The sequence below is a fragment of the Garra rufa genome, chromosome 14 (genome assembly GCF_049309525.1).
Source record: "Garra rufa chromosome 14, GarRuf1.0, whole genome shotgun sequence".
In the NCBI taxonomy this organism is placed as follows: Eukaryota; Metazoa; Chordata; class Actinopteri; order Cypriniformes; family Cyprinidae; genus Garra; species Garra rufa.
Window position 1 is genome coordinate 18,383,267 of NC_133374.1, and position 20,572 is coordinate 18,403,838.

Here is a 20,572-nt window from a genome sequence, read left to right on the forward strand (position 1 = left end):
GGAAATCCTGGTTCAGTTTGGCCAACCACAAATAGCTTTTGTTCCTCAGTTTTTTGCACTCTTCACCTTGATTTGTTATAACTTATAAGTCAGTACTTAAAATGTTTTGCCTGGTCCAACCGATTAGTACAGCCCAAAACATCGTAATAATTGACCATTTTCAGCAGCAATAATCAGCGAGTTTCCTTTAGTTCATGGCATTACGGTCGGTTTCGCTTTTCCCGCCTCAGCATAGTTTTTATTCCAAAATGGCGGATTGCCTGAAATAAGCAAAGTACTTTTTGTATGTATTAGTTTTGTTTTGTTGTATTAGTTGGCCTGCCTAACTTTAAAATTACAACATGTTAGATAAAATTACAGAAATATGATATTAATAAAAGACTATAAGAAAGACCAAATCAAAACTAACTTAGTGTTGATTCTCTCATGTACGCTGTCAAACAGTTTAATGTACTGGGCGTTCTATTAATTTCTTCTTTAAAACTTTATATAATAGGACATGCATTTGCAGTATAAACGTATTTCTTTTTATATAAAAACTTACCGGGTATTGCAGGAATTATTTATTACTTGAGCATTTGATAGTGTCATATGATACATATATGATCTGCGTAACATCCTTAAGGAGGCGCTAGTGTAATATTATTATTTAAAGTACATAAATGAATAATTAATTAATAGAGTATATGACGGCGGGTGGTCTGAAAGCCTGCATTAATGCGCTTGGCGTTTTTCAAGTTGACTGCAGCTCGCTCAGAGCCACTGGAGGCAGTCGAACATCACACCTCGAGCTCAACAGGAGGAGAGGAGGACAACAGCAAAGTGTGCACACATACAAACAGCCCCAAGTCTGCGCTTACTTCAACAGCAGGATCTCTGTCAGCGTTCATGGATACTCCCACCTTCGCATGTAATTTCCACGGCATCTCCAAACATGAAACGCGCATAGACTTGAAATCGCTTCTCCCGCGCGCAGACAAGGACAGAGAGAAGAGACGTACGTACTGTCCAAACTAACTGCAAAGACGCAGGATGGCTAAAGAAATCAGAGGGAAAGGTAAGAGACGTCTGTGTGCTGTCCGTATGGATTGTGACATCTCCGGGATTGACGTGCAAGCTGCGGGTGTCACGGCAGAAAGAGTAGACAGTCAGTTCGCTCTCTTCACTTTCCGCGTCAATCTGTTGGAATGCGTGATGAACCAGGGCTGTGTCTCCAAACCTAGTGAGATGCCTACCTAGACAGTGTTTTGGGGCGTCATGGGCGCATTCCAATGCTCATGACCGCCTCAAAACGCCGTCCGGTTCACTAGGTTTTGAGAGACAGTCCAAGCGTTCGTCTTAACATTTTCTCTTCACAAACTGGTCGTAATCTTCAATGTAGACTGTTTTTATGGATCTAGGGCAGGAGTTGTCAACCATATCTGACTCAGGGATCCCCTACACAGGCTCGCAGGCAATCCAGCGACCCCCGATACTAACATAATAGGATTTATTAGTAACGCTGCGTAATAACTTTTAGAGACCGATCGATATTGCTTTGTAATGGCTGATACGGATGTAATATTTATGATTATTTATATAATTACTCTTGTTAATAGAATTGATGCAGAAATTGTTTGCTAACTTGAAAATGAATATCTGAAACTGAAAATAAAGAACCAATTAAGTAGAAAAATCTGAATGTGACCCTGGACCACAAAACCAGTCTTAAGTAGCATGCATGGGTATATTTGTAGCAATAGCCAAAAATACATTGTTTGGGTCATGATTCATTTTCTTTTATGCCAAAAATCATCAGGATATTAAGATCAAGTTCCATTAAGATATTTAGTAAATTTCCTACCGTAAATATAAAAAATATTTTTAAATAGTAATATGCATTAAGAACATAGACAACTTTAAAGGTGATTTTATAAATATTTAGATTTTTTTTGCACTGTCAGATTCCAGATTTTCAAGTAGTTGTATCTCGAACAAATATTGTCTTATCCTTACAAACCATATATCAGTTTGTTCAGCTTTCTGATGATAAATCTCAATTTCAGAAAATTGACCCTTACTACTGGTGGTCCAGGGTCACATATATTGCTTAAATGCTGTATTTTGTTTTGTATTTTATTCCATAGACTACCCTCAGTAACTCTATGGACCCCCACTATATATAGTACATTGTAAGAAACAAAAATAAGCTAATAAGGAAATTTATACATAGCCAATAGTTTGATTAATAATTCTGGCTATAAATCGTATTTGAATGTTTGTTTCTCCCAGATGGTCGTAGATTATGACTGTACATTTGATTCATCTTTGACATAATTTAATTAGAACCCAGCTGGAGAGTGATGATCCACTGGTCGGATTTTTTCTCCACCAATATGCTTTCATTTTAATAAACAGTATAAAGTGTGAACTTCAGACACTTAAAATAAGACAAAATGTGGTCTTCAAAAATGCCACATAATGTATGTTACACATGAAAAGTCAGTTGGAGATGTTTGTGTTGTCCGCCCCTGTATGTCACTGGCCAGTGACATGAATTGTACCAGAAGTTTTTTTTGCTCAGTTTGGCTCTTTGAATGTTGAAAGAGGCTGATGAGAGAAAGGGAGAAGTGATGGTCGCTCTTCAAGATATATATCCTGTAGGACACTCTGATATTGAGTCTAGGGCTGCACTGAACATCTCAGCATACATAGATAGTTTAATCTGTTTATGGTAGCACATCCAGTCCAGCATGTCAGAGCAATTATTGATCTGGAAGAAGCCCTACCCTTTGCATGTCATGATTCTGAATGGTGGATGTCAGTTAATGTGGTATTTTGCAAAGTTTATTGATTATCCGATTCACATTTGGCTTCCGAGGTATCATGTAGGCGGAGAGTTGTTTGAAGGACACTGATGATTGTTTTAATGTTTTTAAATTCTTTCTCCAACTGTATATGTATAGATATCAACGATCAATCACGATTCATTGCATCCTAAACAAGTTTGTGTTTACATAATATATATTTATTATGTACAGTTGAGGTCAAAAGTTTACATACACCTTGCAGAATCTGAAAATGTAACTATCACTAAACAACAACAACAACAACAAAAAAAACAGCTGTGGATCATTCAGGTAACAACACAGTGTTAAGAATCAAGTGTATGTAAACTTTTGAACGCGGTTATTTTTATAAATTCAACTATTATTTTCTCTTGTGGACAGGTCTGTACAAAATAAAAAATAACATGCATTTTGTATAACCCCTCTTATTTTGGTAAAATAACTAACATTTTGCAGATTCTGCAAGGTGTATGTAAACTTTTGACCTCAACTGTGTATATAAATACACACAGATACATTATGTAAACACAAATTTTTATTTTGGATGCGATTAATCGCGATTAATTGATTGATCGACAGCCCTACCCCTATGTCGTTCTAAAGTTGTATGGTTTTCTTTCTTCATTGAAATGTAAAATAAGTATTTCAGTTATTTTTGTCAATACAGTGGAACTCAGTGGTAACCAAAACTCTCAGCAGAAGAAAGTTGCAGTGCAGGTGTGCCATTTTGTGAAGCAAATCTAAGGGTGTGTTCACACTTGTAGTTCAGTTCGTTTGGTTCATTTGGTCTGGACCAAAAAGGAAAATGATACATTTGGTCTGGTCCACTTAGCATTCACACTGCCGTTTTTGACAGCGAACCTAAAATACCGAACCTTAAGGTATAGTGATACGTTCACAACCTGATTGGTCAGTTTGAATGATGTATATTTTGTGGCGGAATTCACGGAACTCTCCAAACAAAAGGAAAAGGTGCGTATGACATCAAACTACCCATTCACTGATTGGTCTGTTCAGTGCCGCTTTAAGTCGAATACACCTAATGCCGTCTGCTGAACTAAGTGCGCTCATTGTTGTGTGCATATGATATTATTTTCACCACCTGTGAACTCACAAAGAGCTCATGAAAGGCACTTTACCTCCTCGTTGCTCCACGTTTGTCCTCTGTTCATGTTTTGGATACACCGCTTGTTCCCTTTGCGACGCTTCGTGTTGCATAGCATCGCATCTTGTCATTACTTTCTGTTTTTGGTTCGTTTAGAAGTATTTGTATCCGAATCGCACCAGAGTTCATTTGGAAGTGGCCCGAGACCCATCTTTTCTGTCCGCTTGTTTGGTGCGCACCAGGTTTCGGATGGCACCATTCACACTTACTCAAAAGAACCGCACTAACAGAGCAACTGCACCAGAGTTAATTTTAATCGAACCAAACATGACAAGTGTGAACACAACACACCCTAAATAAAATGACTATGTAGATCATTGCTCAGTCTTAGGGGTCAGGAAAGCAGTGAAGAGAAAGTCAGATCTTAGCCTTGAGTCTGTCTGTATGTTTACAGCTTATGATAATGAGCGTTTTCTACAGTTTTAAGTGGTTTGTTATGATGTGAAGCTCACAGCATGTGTCATCTTGGTTTTGAATGTGAAGCTCTATGAAGCTGTCTGGGCTATTGGTGTGACAGTGTGTCATCCATGTTATATTTCATGTAAGTATAACAGTTTCCATATGTTGGACAGTGGTAACTACTGCAGACTGTTAATAAGCTGCCACAGGCATTTGATTTCTCCCCAGGCATGTTTCTAAATCAGTCATGTACTGTAGGAAGTCAGTATTTGATTTTGTAGGAGGAAATGTGTCCTGCAGACTCCTTTGGTTTGGATACTTAATTTACCACAATGATTGTTTGTAAGTTTCCTAGTTAGTAAAAAAACATCAGACAGCTCACTTTATAGAGTGTTTTCATGGCACTGAACGTAAACAGAGCCACTGAACCAAACAAAACTTGCATATTTTGCTGATTATTGCTACTGAAAATGGTCAATTATTGTCATGTTTTGGGCTGTACTTATCGGTCGGACCTGGAAAAAAAAAACATTTGGAGTACTACAGACTGCCAAAAGTTATATCAAATCAAGGAGGGCAAAGAGTGCAAAAGCCTGAGGAACAAAAGGCATTTGTGGTTGGCTAAACTGAACCAGAATCCAGGGCAAGAATCTTGACAACATTTGTGTTTGTGCTTATCATTTCCGGTCAGGTAGGTGAAATATTAGGCTAATATCTTAATTAATACTGCAATCCATGCTGTTGTTTACATCCAAGTATCACCAATATGGCCGTGCATCTGGGTAGCTGACCAAATCATGCCATAAGTGCAAACGCTCTATTGAATCATCACTTTTGTTAATGATTTTGTTGTATGTTTCTGTGATTCATTATTTATTTTATCTACGTTTTCATAATATTTGAATTTGGTGTTATTTCGTATAGCATTTAATTGCATTTATGTTATGGTAATGAGAAGTCTTTTATTGTGAAATTTATTGGTGTGAACGGATATAGTGCGAGTACGCGCTAAACATTTCAGTACGGAACAAGACCGAGACGCACATGGTCATGGCCTCAAAGGTTTACGGTTCATAAGGAGTTTAGCTCCTGGTTTAAATGGAGAACAAGGTATTTTGACTTCTTGCTACCTGTTATCTTTGTTTCTACTTTGTTTGGTTGTAGTAAAATTATTTGTTTGTTATTTTTGTGATATTTCGTTATGCTTAAGTGATATGTTTGATTTTTCTTCGTACAAGCTCTTACGTTGATCCTCAATCTGGTTATTTGATGGTGTACGGCATGAAGTGGCGACTTATTTGACGGATGTGAATAATGAGGATCATCAGTTGGAGAGTCGATTTTTTTTTATTGAACCAGGGAGCTACAACTGTCATCTACTTTTGTTTTTCCAGTTGATCAGACTAGCTAATTTTCTAGCCAAAACATTGACTCCTGAATGTGCTATATACTTTATCTTGGCACTTTTGATTGTTTAATCCTTCCCTGTTGGGAAGAAAATTTAGAGGATGGACCTCTTTCAACAGTAATTGTATACTCCTGCTATATATTTTGTAGTTGATGCTATAGATTAGGGCACACCACTCAATGAATATTAGCATTTATTCTGTCATTTAGAAGTCTTAGATGCAGGAGCCACAGTTAATTTCTTTCACAGTCTATATTCGCTCAGCAGAAGAGCCCCAGAGTTTATCACACCGCATCAACCTGAATTCAGATTGGCTTTAGTGAATCAAACTATCATGTTGTGTTTGTAAGTCCAGCTCAGCAGGATCTCAAAGCTTCAAAAGGGTGTCTTTTTCTATTTTCTTAAAAAAATGCTCTGGAAAAAGAAGTCTAAGAATGAATCGCTTAGTCATAAGGGTCAGTTACTTGAAACTGACTAAATAAGCTTTCCATTGATGTATGGTCTGTTAGAATATGTCAATATTTGGCCGAGATGCAACTATTTGAATATCTGGAATCTGGGTGCGAATAAAATCAAAATATTGGGAAATCGCCTTTAAAGTTGTCGAAGTGAAGTTCTTAGCAATGCATATTACTAATCAAAAATTAAGTTTTGATATATTTACAGAAATTTACAAAATATCTTCATGGAACATGATCTTTACTTAATATCCTAATGATATTTGGCATAAAATAAAAATAGATCATTTTGACCCATACAATGTATTGTTGGCTATTGCTACAATTATACCTGTACTACTTAAGACTGGTTTTGTAGTTCAGGGTCACATATGTATAAGAGGACATAAGCAAGTATTATTTCTGTGTCAATTCTCCAAAACTCATTTTGCTTGGCTTTGGTTGAGAATAAAACGGAATACTGATTGTGTTCACACACAGTAGCAAAATTGAATTGCAAAGTTAGCTTGTTTTTGCCAAAAACCAATTAACGTGCCCCTCAGTCAAGGTGGTTTCCTGCTGCGTCCTTGTGATGTACGTTCAAATGAGAAACCTTTCGTTTAATTTGTTTTGTCGTGTTTTGTTTTGTGCAGATCTGTTTTTGGCTGAAGGCATTGTGATGCTATATCTGTGTAATGGCATTTCAGTCAATAGCGTGCTCCATATCTCTGGCTGTCAGACCAAGACTTGGATGATCTAGTATTAGCTCTCAGCAAACAGCATTGCATTTACTTCGGGTTTCACGTTTATTTTGTGTCTCGCTTGTTTTTTGTCACTGAGAAAATGAAATTCTATTTTTATCCTCAAACCCATAATTCAGCATTTGCTGCACCCACGCAGTGTAGTGAAAAATGACTGTTATTTCTGTTAAAGGCATCAAGGACGTTTCTACTTGATGAAAACTCATGAATTTATTGTAACTAAGCCAAGCATAACAGATCAAGCATCTTCTAGATCGGTAGCTCTCAAACACCGAGACCACCTGGAGTGGTCCGTGACATGAAAATTTGCAATGTTAATTTTATTTACATCTCTTATTTCACTATTTTATTTACTATTCAGGTATTTAAGATGCTACTCTTGCTTCTTCAGATCTGCCAGGGACAGATGAAGGTCTTACAGCATTACGTCATTTAACTGCCTAACAGAAATTGTTTTCTTCACAAACTCTATGGTTTGAAGAATTATGTCATTTATTTGAATTGCACTTTCAAGTTTGATAGTGAGGGGTTATGTATGCTGATATAATGATGAATAATGCTTGCCTGAGAATACTACCATGACGATTTGTTGCACAAACATAGGGTGGTGGTTACAACATAGTTTGCATGTTCCCTTCATTGGAAGTTGTGAAACTTTGGCAAGTGATGGCAGGTTTGTTTTGGGTGGGTCACTAATATGATAGATCTGAAGCTTTTTGGAATGTGTATCAACAGGTAGAAACCCAAGCCTTCCTGGTTTCTCTTCCGAAATATCTCAGTCCCATTTTCCTCATGCTCTTTAGCTGTGAATAAAACGCTTAAAAGCTACCTGACACCTCATTACAAACGGAACAATTCAGGGCCGATTTCAGGCTCCCTCCGTAATGATTGTGTTCAGGCGAACTTGCACAATGATTTGGGTAGAGCACGGTGCTAAAAATAGCCTTGCACGAGAGGCAGTGACAGACTCACTGCTGCCCTGTGGTCCTGTGAGAGAAAGAGAGAATGACAGCCTTTCACGACCGTCTGTAGTACTGCAGTCTGGCTTTTGTGTCTGTTTACAGGCAGTTCAGGTGGCTGTTTTTTCATTGCAAGACTTGGTTCTATTATCTAGGGGCTATCGATGGGTATTTTAAAGTATTAGTTCACTACTGAATTAAAATATCCTGATAATATACTCACCCCCTTGTCATGCAAGGTTTTTGAGGAAAACATTTCAGGATTTTTCTCCATATTGTGGACTTCAATGGGGATCAACGGGTTGAAGGTCCAAATTGCAGTTTTAATGCAGCTTCAAAGGGCTCTACACGATCCCAGCCAAGGAATAAGGGTCTTATGTAGTGAAACGATCTGTCATTAAAAAAAAAAAACCCACTAATTGATATACTTTTTAACCACAAACACACATTGGAAAGGTCATGCTTGGTTAGATCTTAGTCTGTGTACTTCAGTCCGGTAGGGTAGGGTGAAAAACTACATTGAGGTAACTAATCTTATTTTCTTCAACTTCGAAACAAATAGTTGTTTTACCTTTGTTTGTAAAGAGCTTTTGACTTTCTTTGCACGTTCGCTATGTAAACACTGGGTTCGTACTGGGTTGGGTTGGTCGACCTTTCCAGTGTGTCTACGTAATGTGTGAAGTCGAGATGGTGCAAGATGAGCATTTGTGGTTAAAAAAGTATATCAAGAGAAAATGGCCAAAATTTTTGCTAGGTAAGAACCTTTTTCCTCGGCTAGGATCGTGTAGAGCCCTTTAAAACTGCAATTTGGACCTTCAACCCGTTGATTCCTGTTGAAGTCCACTATGTGGAGAAAAGAAATCTTAATTTCTTATTGACTAAATAAAGAAAGATATGAACATCTTGGATGACATTGTTACGATTCACAGAGGAGGTCAGGGTCCAAATGCAGGGAAGGGAAATTTATTAACAAAAACACAAATAAACAAACAAAAACCAAACCAAAAGGCCAACACGGCACAACACAACTTGAATATACTACAAAATAAACAGAACTGAAAACACGGTCAAGAGCAGGATCCAGGAACACACAGACAGACTAGAAGACACACGAAGACAATGCAGACCAGAATGAGCAGTGAGACATGATAGATCTTATAGACCAGATAATAGTGAGCAGGTGTGAGTGTAATCAGTGCTAATGACAAGACAGGAGTGAACAATCAGGGAAGTGCAGTGCAAGGGGAACAGCGACCTCAGGTGGCTGAGGGAAACCCCACAGCCCAGATCATGACAGACATGGGGGGTGAGTAAATTATCATATTATATTTTAACTAGATGAGTGTGGTTGTAGTAGACAGCTGGTTACTTAAAAAAACATCTGCCTTAAATCTCAAGCAGCGTTGCTTTTGGTGGCAAATTAGAATAGCATCTGTTTTTCAGTAAAGGAGGATTTAATGGATAAATGTATGAATAAAAAATGTATTATTCATACAAAAATAACATTAAAGTTTGAATGGAATTTCTTCTCTTTATATAGTCTGACAAAGGCTACTATAGGCTGGTAGAATTATTTAAAAATGGCAGATGTTTAAAAAACAATGCATTTTTAGCATTTTTTCAACATAAAAGGATATAGTTTATACACTAGATTTTTAATATTTTTTAAAGAAGTCCCTTCTGCTCAACAAGCCTGCATTAATTTGATCCAAAGTACAGTAAAAACAGCAAAATTGTGTTTAAAATAATTGTTTTCTTTTTGAATATATATTTTAAAATGTAATTTATTCCTGTGATTTTGAAGCTGAATTTTTTGCATCATTACTCCAGTCAAATGATCCTTCATATATCATTCTAATATTGTGATTTGCTAGAATGTTTAGATTTTTTTCAGGTTTCTTTGAGGAATAGAACAGCATTTATCTGAAATGGAAATCTTTCGTAACATTGTAAATGTCTTTATCATCACTTTTGATCAATTTAAAGAATCCTTGCTAAAATTTAGCTTTGATCACAGGAATAAATTACATTTTAAAATATATTAAAATAGAAAGCAGTTATTTTAAATAGTAAAAATATTACAAAGTTGGAATGCTTTTGATGTATTTTGGATCAAATGCAGGCTTGGTGAGCAGAAGAGACTTCCTAAAAAATATTAAAAATCAAAATGTTCAAATACTTTTGACTGGTAGTGCATATTGTATAAATAGTAAAAAAATGATCAAAGAATGTAACTTTTTATTCATTGTTCAGTATTTTTTGTTGTTTAAAAGGAGGACATGTTGGTATTCAGCATGCTTTCATATTATATAACATGATAATAAAACAATAAGATGACAATGATGACTGTATGTCCTAATTGGATCTTCATTTCTGTCTTGTCAGAGGGAACCTTTACACATGGCACCATGTCGTACAAACACTTTCATTCAGAGCTCTGTGTAGATGTGCTTGAGTGAACCGTCTCACCTCAGTAGAGACGAGATGCCAAAAACTGATCACAACTCGGAAGCAATACGACAGCGCTGTCTCGTTAACAGAACATCTCATTTTTGTGTTTGCATTTCCTCAGTTACATAAAGGCACAATTAATGTCCATCCAAGCGAGCTTTCTATGCTCATGCCTCATGCATTTGCAGCATCGCCTCCTTCAGTCCTCAGCTGCGCTTTGACAGAAGGAGGAGGCCGCTCTTGAGTAACCCAGTCAAGTGGCTCTGTTCCCCGCAGTTTACGCTCAATCCCCTCTTGATGTTGTGATCCTGCATGAGGTTTGCCCACTGTATTCTCCCCTGCTGCAATGATTTCACACTCACACCTTTGCATGTCGTATGTTGCAGTGTAAGCAGCTGTACTCTTCCTACTACTACTTCCTACTAAGTCTTGACCCCCTTAGAGCACACTGAATGATTTTGGCTATGATTTTGCTGTCTATGAACAAATTTTCTGAATATTCCATAGTCAGCATTGTCAGTCACATCCAGAGTCCTAAGATCATTGATGTTGGACCGTCTCCTTTGGCTTTTACCCAAGATGCGACAAGCAGCAATCATAAAGGACAGAAAAGATTGCACTGTATGGCTTTAGCCTGCACTTCCTGGAAATACAGCTTTTGTCAGTATTTGCATTGTCTGGCAGCATCAACTTTTGCATTTGTGGTTTTTTAGGCTTTCAGTATCACAGTTCTGCTTCGTAATGCTAAGTTATTTATCACACCAGTATGTTTTTTTCATGCAACTGTGGCATATGTGCTGTTTCACAGCGTGTGCGGCGCTACTTTGAGCTGCCAAACGGAGGTGTTTACAAGCCGCACGGCACATATGCTGCAAGCATGCACGATTTCGTGATGCAGGGATAAGGATGAGAGAATTCCTCAGAGTAATTTAATGAAATAACTAATTGAGAAGTGTTTTTTCTCTAAAAAGGTAGAAGTCGTTCCAAGGCTTGAGTGTTCAAGTGGACAATGGGAAAAAATAACATCAATTTCATACAATATTGCTGCTACTCCAACTCCAACATAATTGAGCCTGTTTATTTTCTTTAAAAATAGTAAATGATATATATATATATATTTAGGTTATAGTTATAGTTATCTGTTTTTGCAAATTAACGACTGAAGAAAGAAAGACATGAACATCTTGTTGATGAATGAACATGAATCTCCACATCATGACATGGAGGTGAGTAAATTATCAGGAAATTTTAACTAGATGAGTTTGGTTGTAGTAGACAGGTGGTTACTTAACTTCTGCTTTAAATCTCTTCATCAATTAATTCTCAAACAGCGCTACGTTTGGTTGGTAATTATAATAGCATCTTTTTTCAGTATAGGAGGATTTAATAAATAAATATATGAATAAAAATGTATTATTCATGCAAAAACATTGAAGTTCAAGTGGAATTTCTTCTATATATTCTGACAAAGGCTACTAGAGGGTGTTAGAATTATTTAAAAAATGGCAAATGTATACAAAAAACAATACATTTTTATAATTAAATTATTATTATTATTATTTATTTATTTATTTTTTACATTTTATTAAAAATAGAAAGCATATAGTTTATGAACTACCAGTCAAAAGTTTTTGAACAATAAGATTTTTAATGTTTTTTAAAGAAGTCTCTTCTGCTCACCAAGTCTGCATTTATTTGATCCAAAGTACAGGAAAAAAACAGTAAAGTTTAGAAATATTTTTACTATTTAATATACCTGTTTTCTCTTAAATATATTTTACATTTTAATTTATTCCTGTGATTTCAAAGCTGAATTTTTAGCATCATTACTCCAGGCACATGATCCTTCAGAATTCATTCTGATATTCTGATTTGCTGCTCAAAAACAGAATGAGTTTATTTGCAAAAACAGATAAATCTATTTTTAACAATGTTCTAAAATCATGTTTTTTCATTGTTCATTTCAAGTAATCTCAATCAAACTGCAGTTGGGTTATTTTAAAATGAACTAACTACAAAATATGGCTAACTGACACAATAAAACAATAAAAACATGACAACAATTAAAATCATGAAATTTCTCTTTTTCTTTCTATATCTGTATAATGTAAAAAAATCTAAAATAAAGTTAAAAATAAATGTATTATTAATTTGTTATTAATTAATTAGTAATTGATTATTTATGTAGAATTTTTACTTTTTAATTCAATCCAATTCAAATTTGAGTTTATGCATTTGGAAAATGCTTTTATCGAAAGCGGAAAACACGGATGGAATCACGGAATCCAGTCATAAAAACAATCTCTAGAACTGCTCTGAGAGTCATTTCATAATCATTTTACCATTTTATTTTTAGTAAATCTATCATCACATGAAAACAAAACAAAAATCTAAAGGTCTTCACAGCAACCCATCAAAATAAAAGTTTGGTTTAACTTGAAGAAATTGTGACAGAAATATTACTTAATGTAATTATACTACTACTAATTATTATTAAAACATTATTTTTAAAGGAATATTCAGCCAAAAAAATAAATATTTGCCAGAATTATCAGCAGAAAAATGTACATACACAAAATAAATAAATAAAATACTACATTATTTTAAAGTAAAATAAATAAATTAGAGATGCTTCAGATTATTAATATTTAATACAACCATTTAAATGGAATCCAGAAAACAGAAATTTGGTAAAAAAAAATAAAACTGAATTAGAGAAAAAAAATCATGATTTCAACTAATTAGACATATTTTTGATGAATAAAACTTTAACCATTAAAACAAAGTTCAAACAGAATTTGTAAAAAAAATAAATAAAACAGTTTGGGGGGGGGGAAAACTATTTCATAGGGCCCTACACAGTGTATAAGTAAAGTCAAAGACTATAGAATACCCAAGACATTTCACTCGTGTAGTTTTGAATGGGGAAAAATGCAACGCTCATTATGGCCGCGAAGCCCCGCTTTCTTAGTGAAAGAGCCAATCGTTGATTAGTAAAGTCAGCGCGTCACTGCAGCTGCCGTTAGAAGTCCCGGTTGCTATAGAAACAATCTGCGCTCTAGACGTGCGCTCAGTACTGCGCATGCGCACTGGCTCATCTAGCCGGAAAAATAAGCGTTTTTTCACGCTATTGGAGCACAAGGAACCATATTTATGAGGCAGTTCTTGTTGGATTTCTTTGAAGATTTATAATATGAAATTTAATCGTAAGCTTGGTGAACAGTTTTGGAGAATTTGATGTTTCCCCATTCAAACAGATAGGAGCTGCACTTGTATGCCCGAGAGGCGTATCAAAGATGGCCGCCGAGTGACATGACTTGCCTTAAAGGGACTTTGGTTAAGTTGGAGATATATCCAGTTTCAGTTGAAAATACTTCTCATTACAGAAATAAAGTGGGTTGAAAGAGCTGTTTGATAATAACCATCTTACTGGAGAAGCTTTTTGAATTTGATAGGGAAGTGGTTCATGCCAGTCCCTACTAATCAGATGTCTAGACCTGGCAATAACAGAATCCCATTATTTTCCAACAAGAATGCCCTTGTGGCCTTTGTTTATTGGCTCGTTCCTTTCAACACACACACACAGCCTTAAAACCAGTGCAGTGAGCCATTGGGAGCCTTCTGATGTCATAATGGCCTTTACCTCAGCTCTTTCCTCTTGAGGGGTTTTAACATGAGGCTGATGAACAAATGAGTAGAAATGGTGGAGGAGCTTCTTGAATGCGTGGGTAACAGGGTGAGGCTGAAGAGGGGAAGAGGAAGGATTTGAAGGTTGGGAGAGAAAGTGCAAGAGGGAGGGTGAGATAGAGATTAAACAGAGAGAGAAAAGTGAGATTGCTGGAGGAAAGCAGCTCCTATCTGTGAGAGATTATGTTTTTGATTAAGAGCAAGTCTCTCAGTGAGTCGTGTCATGAGTGCTCTAGAGAAAATTCCATTTTTGTACTGTGCGAGCTCCTTGGAGAGGGGGCATATCAAACCTCCATATCGACCATAATCACGATCCCTAACCCAGCATTCATAACTCACAACTCCGTCTAAAATATACCACGATCACGTGTTTTATCGCCACTCTCTAGACATTTCACTTAGAAACTGCTGCGAAACGTGCAGTAAGGTACATAATTACGGTGTTGCAGAAATGTGTATATATACAGTTAAGGTCAAAAGTTTACATCCCCCTTCAGAATCTGCTAAATGTTCATTATTTGACCAAAATAAGAGGGATCATACAAAATGCAAGTTATTGTATATTTAGTACTGACCTGAATAAGACATTTTACATAAAAGATGTTTACATATAGTCCACAATAGTTGAAAACAATAGTTGAATTTATAAAAATGACCCCGTTCAAAAGTTTACATCCGGAAGGAAAAAAACATGAGCTAGGGGGTTAAAACTTTTTGAGTTTGAAGATCAGGGTAAATTAAACTTATTTTGTCTTCTGGGAAACATGTAACTATCTTCTGTAGCCTCTGAAGGGTAGTACTAAATAAAAAAAATATATAATATTTTGGGCAAAATAAGAAAAAATGTACACGTCTCCATTCTGTTCGAAAGTTTTCACCCCCTAGCTTTTAAATGTTTTTCCCTTCTGAAGCATCAGTGAGTGTTTGAACCATCTGTAGTTGCCCTCATTGTGAAAAGATGGATCTCAAAATCTTACAGTCATTGTTGGAAAGGGTTCAAATACACAAAAAATGCTAAAAAACCAAAGGTACAAGATACTATAGCATTTAATGAAGCTATGACAAACAAGGGACTCATGAACAACTATCACTAAACAAACAAAAAAAAAAAACAGCTGTGGATCATTTAGGTAACAACACAGTATTACAAATTAAAAGGATGTAAACTTATTCAGGTCAGTGCTAATTAAACAATAACATGCATTTTGTATGATCCCTCGTATTTTGGTAAAATAATTAAGATTTTGCAGATTCTGCAAGCGAGATGTAAACTTCTGACCTCAACTCTAGAGGCATGTATTTCCATGTGCTTGGGTTGGATAAATAAGAAGTTAAAATCAAGAAAATAACATTTTAGAAACAAAATTGTCCATTTTTGTTCCACCTAAAAAAATAGTTGAGTGAACGATTCTGTTTTGGTTTTAGTTATTAATAAACTAGACAATTGAAATCATGAAACTTTTTAACAGCAATTTATTAACAGTTTAATAAAAATTATTTTTTAAGGCCCTATGAAGTATGTTTTTTCCCCCTCAAATTTGGTTGTATTTTTAATTTCTGTGTTTTCTATTATTTTTCTAGATTTCATTTTAATGGTTTCATTAAATTTAATAATCAAAAGCATCTCTAATTAATTGATTTTATATATATATTTTTGTAATAAATACATTTTGAATCATTTTTCTGGTAAATATTCATTAGAAAATGTTTTAATATTTTTATTATTAGTAGTAGTACTATTATTACTAGGGCCGGGACTCGATTAAAAAATTTAATCTAATTAATTCGAGGCTTTGTAATTAATTAATCGAAATTAATCGCATTTTAATCGCATGTAAATATTTGACCTGAGAACAGTGAGAATTAAGATTTTTACATGGATTTTTAGTATACCATTGAATAATGACTGAATACATAAGCTTAAGCAACAAAATATTGTTTATTTTTGTTCAACCAAGTCCAACAGACCAGTGCAAGATTGCCATTATGTGTAACAAGAGGCACGTTCTTTAACCAGTCTTTCATTCCGAGACTGCTCTTGTGTTTGCTTAATTATGCATTTAAACGTTAATGACCAAACCTATCATTATAAATGTTGCTGCACATGGAATATAACGCGGATAACATTTAAAAAATAGTTTTTATCAGGTTACACACTGATTATTTATCACTCAAACCCCTTTCTCTACCTGTCCGTTGGTCGCGTATATCCTCCATGTTTGTAGTTTTTTAACACTTTTTATGCTTGTTTGTAGTTCTAATCGAATCCTCGTTCACGGCGCAGTGTGTTGCGGGCAATATTAGCAGTTAAGAGTGTGCATTGATCGTTAAGTAGTAGACCATCCGGGAATCTTTGGAATACTTTTTATACATACTACGATTTGGGTCTGAACGCTAGTTTGTGCTCCAGTATAATCGGTCCGCCAAATCTCATCCAGTGAGAAACGTTCCGCGGTGCAAAACTTAGTGCGATTAAAATGCGTTAAAAAAATTTAACGCGTTATTTTTGTGTAATTAATTAATCTAAATTAACGCGTTAAAGTCCCGGCCCTAATTATTACATTAAATAATATATTTCTGTCACAATTTTTTCAAGTTAAACCTAACTTTTATTTTGACGGGTTGCTGTAAAGACCTTTAGATTTTTGTTTGTATATGATATGATGATAGTTTTTCGCAAAAAAATGGTAAAATGCTCATGAAGTGACTCTCAGAGCAGTTCTAGAGATTATGTTTATGTGTTCATGTACTCCTATATTGAGGCGCTTCAGTATGTGTGTAGTAAACGAAACTGCACGTCTGCGCCATTCATTCAAACAGAGACACGCAGAACATGTAGGATTCATATTTTAATAGTTTTTTTGCGGCTAAATATTCACAGACAGTAGGCAATACTATTTTGATTTAATTGTACTGACTTATTTTGGATTTATTTATTCAAAATTTGGCAAATTCCATGACATCCCACGTAAGGTAAATTCTGTTTTTATGACTGAAATCGCAGGCCCCTAGAGATATTGTAGTGGCTTAAAGGTTGTTAATTCTGTCCTGTATGTAGATAGATAAATCTTAACCAGTATCAGTTTGATAAATATGAGAACTTAACTGGATAAGAAATATTGGGACACATGCACATTAATATGCTTATAGCTAGCTCGCTGGCTGAATAATAGCACGTCCAATTTAATGGGACAGACATCTGAAGGCAAAGTAAGCATTGTCCGAAGACAAATGAGACCGCAAAGTGATCTTACCTTAAGAGCTTTCAGCTGATATTGAACTTTTGGTCAAACCTCAATTTTTTAGTGTTTTTAAAGCAAGACTTCCTTTAAGCATGCATTCAATTTCATTTAATCCCCCTTTAGTTGGTGACAATTAAACAGAAAAGTGCACATGCTTTCCTAACTTTAAGAAAGCTGGTCGAATAATTTAATATTTGGCTTTTATAGAACCAGAAGAAATGGTTTGTTTTTTTGTAAATGTATCATTCATGAGGACATACCAATTTCATGCCTGAAGTACATCCTCTACTGAGACAGATTTATTGCATTGCTGTTTTAGTGCAAAAGCACCACCTGCATGACTTACCAGACTGAAGCCAGCTAAACAATGCCACTTGTAATGAATTCCATCTCGGTTCAGCTATGCAGTGGTTTATAATATTACTTTGATTATAGCTTGTGAAACCATGACCACCTCTGTTACTGGTTGAAACCATTCATGTTTTTCTAATGTGTTCTTCCTCAGCCAAAAAATGTCAACCTTTCCCTTTTCTCAGTCTTCATTCCAGAGAGAATTATGGCCGATGCGATTAAAAATGTGAAAACGGGACTGCTGAATAGACTCAATTAGAGATGCTTTAGTGCAGGAACTGAGGTTATATTCACCCTCCCTTCTCTGAAGACAGGCCTCACTGGACTCCCTCATTCAGACTAATCTGCACCTCTTTATCTTCTCCTGTAAATCTATTTACCAAGCTTTAAAAGCCATTTCTCAATGTTTAGACTGCATTAATGAAACATTCCCCCCTGGCCTCTTGTGTCCCAAAGGGAAAAGCATTTAATCTCCATCAAAGTATTTAAAACAAGATTCTGTATGTGTGTTTGGCTGCTCTAAATTTGATTACTGTCATTTATAGAAACCACTAATTGAGCTGGTAAACCTTTCTTCACTGTTTATACTGTTTTGATCACAATGTGGTATGCAGTGGCCCCAAGAATGTGGCCACTTAAGCCATATTTTAAAATGTTAAGATGTAACAAAAAAAAAATCATACAAGGTGGCATTTATTTTAAGGAAATGTAGCATAAGCAGTAAGCACACATTTCAAATGAAATATCTCACAAACAAATTATGTAATGTTTACTTAACTCTACCCACAAACATGTGGTTGGGCTAGTCAACATTACAAAAGACGACTGCTGAACAGTTTGAATCCGCCTTTTGCCGAACTTGTTCTTCTCCCTTTTCAGATTGGAAGTAATTAAAAAGTCACAGGTGTTTATCGGTTAGGGTTAGGTGTAGGGAGGGATTTATTCTCCCAATAAGGCAGGGTTTATTTAATAATATTAATAAAAATATAGCTGTAAGCACTGATTAACGGGGTTCAAATGCTTTAAGGCATTTAAGCACATATAAAAATAGATTTAAAATGATTTAAAATGAAACATTTTTGGCAAATACAGGTAACTTACCATAGAAATATGTTCTTTTTTTTTTTAACATTTATGACTGTTATAATTCCAGCTGTGGTCCGATCTCCTTAAAACTTTGCATGCTTGTTTAGAATCACCTGTCGCATGTGCTCACCAGGTTTTGTGAAGTTTTGAGTTTTTGTTTAGGCTTTATGGGCTTTTGGGCATTTTTGGACAGGCCCCTTTTCTAAAGGAAGGAAAGGAAAGGACGTGACGTGAGGCCAAGTATGGTGACCCATACTCGGAATTTAACCCATCCAAGTGCAAACACACAGTAGTGAACACACACACACACACACACACCAGAACACACACCCGGTGCAGTTCGGGTAAATTTTAACATTTTCAGCTATTAATTGGCCTAGGGAGTCCCGAGAATTGCACTAGTATTTTTTCCCAGATTGAGTGAAAAAACTAGGACTAGTTTAGTAGGTTTTTTACATTTTCTTAACCATTTAACAAACAGTTTGATTGACAGCAGTGGTTCTAGAGGCAAAGTTGTTCAGAATAAAGGGATCTGTCGTTTGTGTATACAATCGTTTATGCCCTTGAAAAATGCGATGTCGCATCTCAGTGGCTAATTTCTTTAAAAGTTCGAGCCGAGTTTATATCGGCCTCGTTAAAGGGATAGTTCATTAGTAATTACTTGTGCTTATCCTGATTAAAGGATACTTGTGCAACTGATTAAAAACTAAAAGATTATGTTTCCTTGCGCAAACTCATCCGGGAGTGTTGACTTTTTACCGACTACTATGCCAGAGCTCGTTGACGCGTCACCAATCGTTTTGTGTATTAAAACCTCAATGTATTGTCACGAGCCTCAGGGTGTACTTTGGTTTTGTCTGTGTATGTTTTTTTGACTCTCAAAGCAGTGGATCCCATTGCTGCCATTACATGACTGACAGACTGCAACAGTTTGAGTTAAACATATTTGTTTGTGTTCTACTGAAGAAACAAAATCACCTACATCTTGGATGCCCTGGGGGTAAGCAGATAAACATCAAATTTTCATTTTTGGGTGAACTATCACTTTAAGCTTTTCTAATAGGAGCTAAAAAGGTCATCTGCCTAAGGCGGCCATGTTTTTTGAGATACACAAATGTCTACTTGTGGCATTTTGGACCAAGAATGCGCATACTGATTTTCATGTCGGTAAGACAAATGGGTGCATAGTTATGGATATTTTTGGACGAAATTTGTTCCCTATTATAGCACCACCAAGTGGCCAAGCTCCACAACTTTTTTTCACATTACCTCAGATTCAGCTTGAACATATGCATTGTGAGTTTCATTCAAAAGTTATAGCCATTTTAGTAAAAACGGCCCTGCGCCTTTTAAATATTTTGGCATCCCTTTGCGACAGAGAGTCGAAAGTTCAACTTTTTTAATAATTATTGATATACACTCTCTAAAGATTCTTCCTGCAGTGGTTTGGTTTGATCTGGTGAAAAACCTAGGACTAGTTTACAAAAGCAGTTCTTTCAAAAAATGCTAAATACCCGACAATTTTGCCGTGGTGACGGACAAATCCTAGGAGTTTATTTTGTCTGACATGAGCCAAGGAATCCAATAGCATAAGACTCTTGAGCCTGCAATGAACAGTTTAGGAGTTGCGAGCAATTTCACAGTTTTGACCGCTGTAGCGCCCCCATCAGGCCATATGGGGCAAGCCTTGGTGATGTTGTAGACCAGGGGTTTTCAAACCTGTCCTGGAGCCTCCCCTGCCCTGCACATTTTGCTTGTCTCTCTAATCTAATACACCTGATTCAAATCATCAGCTCAT

The 20,572-nt window shown here is 35.9% G+C and overlaps 1 protein-coding gene across 1 annotated transcript in view; it reads left to right on the top strand.

The window, feature by feature from the left end:
• The first annotated feature begins 697 nt into the window (after positions 1 to 697).
• pitpnm3 (PITPNM family member 3) overlaps positions 698 to 20,572 on the top strand; it is a 121,581-nt gene continuing 101,706 nt past the window's right edge. Inside the window, exon 1 of the mRNA XM_073817883.1 lies at positions 698 to 1,057. Coding sequence (XP_073673984.1) covers positions 1,033 to 1,057 — 25 coding nt within the window. The 5' untranslated portion in view covers positions 698 to 1,032. The remainder of the gene's footprint in view (positions 1,058 to 20,572) is intronic.